Source organism: Eriocheir sinensis, unplaced genomic scaffold, assembly GCF_024679095.1.
Source record: "Eriocheir sinensis breed Jianghai 21 unplaced genomic scaffold, ASM2467909v1 Scaffold403, whole genome shotgun sequence".
NCBI lineage: Eukaryota > Metazoa > Arthropoda > Malacostraca > Decapoda > Varunidae > Eriocheir > Eriocheir sinensis.
Window position 1 is genome coordinate 77,501 of NW_026111725.1, and position 7,500 is coordinate 85,000.

The following is a 7,500-nucleotide window of genomic DNA, read 5'->3' on the forward strand; positions in this document are numbered from 1 at the left end:
CCCCGTCCTCTCCTTCTTCTCTCATCTTCTGTCTCCATCTTCTCTCATGTTCCTGTTCTCCACTTTCCTTTCACTTTCCCCTTCTCTCTTTCCTCTCATGTTCCTCTTCTTTACTCTCCATTTCCCTTTCCTCTCCTGCACTGTCCTCCTTCTTGTCTCTTTCTTCTCCTGCGTTCCCCTTTTCAATTTTCCCTTCCCCTTTCCTCTCCTCCTTTCGTCTTTCTCTCTCTTCTCAGGTTCCTCCTCTCTTCCACTCAGCCCCTCCGTTTCCCTTTGCTTTCCTTTCCTCCTCTTTCCTCTTCCTCTTTTCTCACTTCCTAACCTTTCACACACTCCCCCTTTCCCTCCCCTCACCCCTTCCCCCCTTCCTCCCCTTTCACGCTCTCTTCTTTGAGCCCTACCGCCTTTCAGAGCATATCCCAGCATGCCCGTATGGTCTAATGGGCAAGGAGGGCAGTTGCGAATCCTTTGGCCTCGGGTTCGAATCCATTCAGGCGTGGGAGTTCATACCTGGACTTACCTGTGTGTGTGTGTGTGTGTGTGTGTGTGTGTGTCTTACCTTTTGGCTGGTCTTGAAATTGGTGCCCCGGGGGAAATCTAGTGAAGGAGGACTGGTAACCTGGATGGAGGACACACACACACACACACACACACACACACACACACACACACACACACACACACACACACACGCCTGCCCCCACACAGAAACACAAACACAAACACAAAACTTCCCACGCACACAACTCCTCCCCCTACACACCACCCCTCCCCCCTCGTCACCCCACTACACGCACGCACGCACTCACCACGTCCCTGTAGGTGTACGAGGAGCGTCGCGACACGAAGGGCTCCGTCAGCACCAGCATCACCAAGAACATGATGATCAGCGCCGCCACCAGGTTCCGGTGCACCCGAAGGCGATCACACTCCAGCGTCCTGGGGAGGAAAGAGTGCGTGATGTCGATAAACTGGTAGATAGATAGATAGATTGAGATAGATAGATAGAAAAGTAGATAGATTGATTAATTTTTTTTAGGAGCAGCGAGTAGCGGGCTTTTTTTTATTATTGTTTCCTCTTTTGTGTGCCCTTGAACTGTCTCCTTTGTTGTAAAAAAAGTAGAGATAAGCAGGTATCTCACAAGGTAATTTGAGAGATATCGCATCAGGTATGGATTTTGTCCTCTGATCTTTTATCAATAGTGAACTGCAATCACTGCCCAGTGTCGCTGTGAGCACATGTGTTGATGAAAATGGGTTCTTTATGCAGGACGTTTGTGCCATTCCTTGTAAATATTAAAGTTAATGATTTATTCACGTTTGTTCTAAGTGGTTGTATTAACTCTCAAGCTGAAACGAGTCGAAATGAACGAAAGTTGTCTGTCCCGAAGCTGCAGCAGAAATAGATCTGCGAGAACATTTTATTGTTGGCTTTGGGTTTTATTGGAGATACACGCCCAAGGGAGGAGGCCATCCCACGCTGTAAAAATCCCCCTCCCCCGAGGCAGTTAATTCATCGCGAGGAAGCCAGTGCAGCTGGTGTTCACGTGGAGCACAAACAGTCCCAGTGAACAGGCGCGGGGCCTGACCCTTCGACTAGCAACCCAGGACTGGACCATCTTAATAAGGGGCCTTTATGGCATCAAGTTACTTGGTTCAGCGACATTGCCAATTTGACAATGATCAAGATACAAACAAGCAAAGACACTTTTCTTTGCGGCGTCCCTGAATATAAATGTGCGGCCAGACAGGCAGAGCGTCGACCCTGTGGTTGCTATGGCGAAGCGTCTCCGTGGCTGAGTGGCGACGCAGGAGAGCCCCCTGACGGCGACCAAGTGAACTGATTTAGATCAAGGCATATTGCCGCGACCAAACCTGAAAGTTCTCTGTGTGTGGCCGAGGGCGGCGGGGCCTCTGTGCGGGATGTGGCCATTGATACACACTTGGGCGGGAAGGTAGAGGGGACCACTTACGAAATTAGTTTGAAACAAGTAAAGTTAAAGTTGGGGGCATATGCTAAGCTGCACGTTGCCTCGATGCTCATCTCCGTCTCCTTGGCCCTGGAATTGGTGGTGGGGAGAAACTAACCACCTCGAGACACCGGCAAATCTTCCCCAGATTTCCCCAGGCACCCATTTATCAACCAGCCCGAAAGGGAGGATGAACAATAGGGTGAGCCGGGCCCCAACTGCCCTGGGTTTGCATGTACGATTAACTTAGGCCCACGTATTCATAACTAAGCGCAGTACTACGGAGCCGTATTCATTCATATCAGAAATGTATAGAAGTAGAACATATGTATTACGGAAACTGTAACTGTGGGGTGAGTGTACGAGCAAGGCCTTGGGATAAACACAAGGGCGAAGGTCCGGTGTTTCTGGCCGAGGGGAAGTAGAACACGGTATTGTTGTGTTTAATGCTGTCATGAGTTTGTAGACATGTTCAGACGTGCAGGGCGAGAAGCGAAGCCGTGGGACGAGTGTATTTGTGTAGTGTTATGTTGACGGGATGTGTGGTGACCTTGATGGAGAGAGAGAGAGAGAGAGAGAGAGAGAGAGAGAGAGAAGGAATGGATGGAGGGGAGGAGAGAGGGAGGCTGTAGGTATATATGGAAATGACATATTTTTTTTCCCAATCATGTACGGAGGGAATTAGTTCGTTATCTCTCTCTCTCTCTCTCTCTCTTTCCCGTTTCTCCTAATTCAGGCTACCTTTGGACCGGATCTGACATTCTCTCTCTCTCTCTCTCTCTCTCTCTCAGATTTTATATTAATTATGCTATTTCTGGCCAATTTTAATACCTTGATGACTGACATATTCATCTCCCTCTTTTTTCTCCCTCCATCCTCCCTCCTCCCACTCTCCCTCCAACACTCTCCTTCTCCTTCTCTCCCTCTCTCCCTCCTCCTCTCTCCCTTTGTATCTCCAAATATTATTTTATCCCTCTCCCTTCCCTCCTTTCCTCCATCCCTCCCTTTTCTCTCCCTCGGATTGATTTCAACTCTCCTTCACACACACACACACACACACACACACACACACACACACACACACACACACACACACACACACACACACACACACATACATACACACTTCTCTTTAATCTCATCGGACAGGGCTTTCATTGCATTAATTAATCCATTGCATTCTTTTATCTTTTATTTGGTCTTATTTACGTCGTTTGCGTTGCTTGTGGTGAAGATGTATAATGTGTGTGTGTTGAAATACATCCGGGTTGTGTTATGGCTGGGGGCAGGAAACGAAGCGAAGAGGAAGTCGAAAGGAGGTGAAAGAGAAAGAAGGAAGAACGTGAAAGGAGGAGAAAGGGAGACGAAAACAATAAGGTAAATGAGAGGAAGATAAGTAAAGTAAGGGGAAGGAGAATAAGATCATAATAGAAAAGAGAAAGAAAGAAGAAAAACAGGATAAATATAAGGAAAGGAAACGAGGAATAAGGAAGAAGGAAATGAGAATGGGGGAAGGAAAACAGTAACGGTAAAAAGGAGGATAAATATAAGAGAATATGGGGAACAAGGAAGAAAGAGAATAGCAAAGAAGAAAGGAAAAGGGAAATAAAAAGGTGAATAGATAAGAATAAGACTGGAAAACGTGGACTAAGGAAGAAGCAAAAATTAATGAAAAAAAAAAGCAGACAAAAAAATGATCAGAAATTCGGAGATGTTATAAAAAGGGAAAGATGAAGGGTGAGGGAGGATCAAGCGGGGGGGTGGGGGGTGGGGGGGTAGGTGGGACTAAGAGGAAACAGAAAGGAGAAAAAAGGAAGAAAACGAAAATAAGCAAAAAGATAGAAGGGATAAAAAACAAGCGGATAAAGAGATAAAAAAAGAGGGGAAAGGGAGGTGTGATAAGGGGAGTCTAAGGGGAAAGAGAAGGGGGAGAAAATTTCGGTGGAGACGGATAAAGATGAGGAGATGGAGAGATGAAAAAGAGGGAAAGGGAATGAAAGGGAAGGGTAAAAAAGGGAGTGTAATGGTAAACAGAAGGAGGAGAAAATTTAGATGGAAACGAGAATAAACAAGAAGATAGAGGGAAGGATTAAAAGACGGATAAAGATGAGGAGATGGAGAGATGAAAAAGAGGGAAAGGGAATGAAAGGGAAGGGTAAAAAAGGGATTGTAAGTGGAAACAGTAGGAAGAGAAAATTTAGATGAAAACGAGAATAAACAAGAAGATAGAGGGAAGGATTAAAAGACGGATAAAGATGAGGAGACAGATGAAAAAGAGGGGAAAGGGAATGAAGGGAAAGGGTAATAAAGGGATTGTAAGTGGAAACAGAAGGAGGGGAAAATTTAGATGAAAACGAGAATAAACAAGAAGATAGATGGAAGAATAAAGATGAGGAGACTGAGAGATGAAAAAAAGGGGAAAGGGGGAGTGAAGGGGAAGGGTGATGAGGGGAGTGTCCACAGAAAAAAAGAAAAAGAAAAAAGGAGAAAAAGAATATAGGATAAAACACGGATTAGGAGAAAAAATGAAAGGATGAAAAGAAACGGAAAAAGATGAAGAGATGAAGTAAGAGAAAAGTGAAGGAAAGGAAAGTGGTTAAGAGGAGAGACTAAGGGAAAACAGGAAGAAGAGGAGGGGGAGAAAGATTGAGTGGATGGAACAGTGAGTACGTGAGAAAATGAAAGAACAGAAAACTGATAAAGATTAAGAGAAGAATGGAAAGGAAAAAGGAGAATGGCCCGTATTGGCTATACAGGCAGCGACACACGTGGCCAGTCGGTGAACTGTCAAAGCAGTACTTTCCATAGAACTCAAGTTATGTACTAGAGTGCGTCTGAGGCTGCCTCCAGGATACTAGGCCTTGGTGCCGCCACCGCTCCAAGCCAACGACTGCACACACTTCACTCCTACCCGATTTCCTGACTCTACTATTTGACATGGAGAAAAACTGAAATCGGGCAGGAGTGAAGTGTGTGCAATCATCGGCTTGGAGCGATGGCGTAACCATGGCCGTGTATCCCGGAGACAGCCTCAGACGCACTCTAGTCTATAACCTAAACTCTATGGAAAGGACGGCTTGGAGTTGAATGGCCACATGTGCTGTTGCCTGCATACCCAATATGGTCCATTAAGGGAGAGGTGTTAAAGAAGTGGGACAGCGAGGAAACAGGAAGAGGAGAAAGAGGAGAAAAATAAAGGGAGGAATCAGCAACAAAGGAAGAATTGAAGGAAAACAACCAAAAAACAAAAAGAGTAATAGAGATCAAATAAAAGAAAGGGGACAAAAGGGAGAGACAATAAGGAAGAGAGCCAAAGAGTAAGAGGAAACATATAGAGGAGGAGAGAAAAGAGGAAAATCGTTAACAATGGAAGTGGAGGAAAACAAAAAAACTAAGAGGGTGATGGAGATAAAATAAGAGGTAAGGGGAATGAAGAGGGGGAGGAGGGGGGATTAAGGGGAGGGTCCAAGAGGAAGGGGAAGACTCTTAATTAATAGCTATAATTAATTCAAGTCACGTTCCTCCTAACTAAAAGGTGAAGGGTTCTGCTAAGTGACGACCCTCCTCCCTCTCTTCTTCTTCCTTCCTCCTCTTCCTCCTCCTCCTCCTCCTCCTCCTCCTCCTCCTCCTCCTCCTCCTCTTCTTCTTTTTCAGTACACTTCCATTCACATCTCAATATCTCCTCATCTTTTCCTCTCCTCCTCCTCCACCTCCTCCTCCTCTCTCCTCCTCTCTCTCTCTCTCTCTCTCTCTCTCTCTCTCTCTCTCTCTCTCTCAATTCTCCTCCATGACCTCGCTCTACCTCCTCCTCCTCCTCCTCCTCCTCCTCTACTAAATTCTCTAGCTAAAGGAAATATGCTTCCCGTCTATTCTCCTTTTTTTCTCTCTCTTCCTTTCCTCTCACCCTTTCCTCCTTTTTTTCCTCCCCTCTTCCGCTACCTCTCTTTTTTTCTTCCTTTTTTCCTCTTTCAACACGAGTGCATCTTTGGCTTATCAGAAAGAAGAAGGGAAGAAAGGAGAGGCGTTACTTAGTGCGGAGTGAGGGAGAGTGATAGAAAGAGGCGGAGGAGGAGGAGGAGGAGGAAGAGGAGGAGGGGAGAAAGAGTTTAAGGAAGATGGAGAGATGGAATGTAAAATGTGGAAAGAGAAACGGGATAAATGAGGTGTAGGGAAGTGAGGAAGAGATATATAAAGGGAAGGAAGAGAAGAGGAGGAGAAGGAGGAGGAGGAAGAAGGAAAGAAAGGAAATAAGGAAGAGAGATAAGATGGAAAAGAGGAAAAAGAAACAGGATAAAAGAATTAGTGTAAGAAAGCGTTGAAAATAAAAATAAAAGAATAGGAGGAAGAAGTATAGGAGAAAGTAAACAAAGAAAATGATGGAGAAAAGGAAAGAAGAAGGAAAAACTGTCAAATAGAATAATAGAGTGTTTGATGTGAGAAAGGGAAGGAGATAAACATAAGAGGAAGGAGAAGAAGAGAGAAAGAGAAGAGATAAAGGAAAATAGGAAGAGATGAAGGAAAGAGTTGAGAAAAAGGAAAATGGTTCAAGACATAATGGAAGATGAAAGGTTGATAATGTGTAGAAAGGAAGAAGAGAAGAGGCGATAGAGAGTGAAGGATTGCGGAAAGGGGAAAGATAAAGAATAAAGAAAGGAAGAGGGTAGGATGAAAACTATGGAGAATTGGAAGAGGTTAAAGATGAGAAAGAGAAAAAGAGAGATAGGAGAAGGAGAGGAGGAGAGGAAACAGACTAAGAAGAGGATAAGAGAAATAGATGTAGAGAAGGAAAGGATGAGAATGAAGAGGATAAGAAGAGGAAATAAAGAAGAAAGGTGAGAGGGGAAGGACGGGAATAGAGTTGATGATGACGAAATGAAAGAGGAAGATCAAAATAGCAAGGCTGAGAAAGATAACTGGAAGAGAAAACAGGATAAAGAATGAAAACGGAATAAAAAAGAAGAGAAGGGAAAATGAGATGAAGAAGCTGAAGGAAAAGGAGGAAGAGGGAAGGAAAGCGAGGAAGGGACAAGAAAAAGAAATTAGAAGAGAATGAAGAGATGAAGAGAAAAGATGAAGGATTATGAACAAGACGGAAAGAAAAGAAAAAGAAGGAGAGAGAAACGCAATTAGAAGATGCAAAGAACGATGATTAAGAGAGAGAGAGACAGAGAGAGAGAGAGAGAGAGAGCACACCAGGAATTTTGATTAAAGGTCGAGGGAAACACAATATAACCATTTTTTCTCACTTAGAATATAAATAATGTGTACAAACGAGTCATTAAAATCTCTCTCTCTCTCTCTCTCTCTCTCTCTCACATTACTTTTGGTTTTAATTTTTTTCTAGGTTCAAAATTGAATTCACTGTGGGACCCTTATATTTTTTAATTCAATCCCTTTTATATGTACATACAGATGACTTATTAGCGATGTTTATAATTACTTTGTTTATCCTCTCTCTCTCTCGCTCTCTCTGATGAAGGATGCAATTTCAGTATGCAAATCATTCTTCCAAGATTAATTTAAAGAACAC

The 7,500-nt window shown here is 44.0% G+C and overlaps 1 protein-coding gene across 1 annotated transcript in view; it reads right to left on the reverse strand.

The window, feature by feature from the left end:
* The window catches only part of LOC126992126 (corticotropin-releasing factor receptor 1-like), a 206,399-nt gene that overhangs the window by 38,586 nt on the left and 160,313 nt on the right, over positions 1-7,500 (reverse strand). The window contains exon 6 of the mRNA XM_050850790.1: positions 810-939. Coding sequence (XP_050706747.1) covers positions 810-939 — 130 coding nt within the window. The remainder of the gene's footprint in view (positions 1-809; positions 940-7,500) is intronic.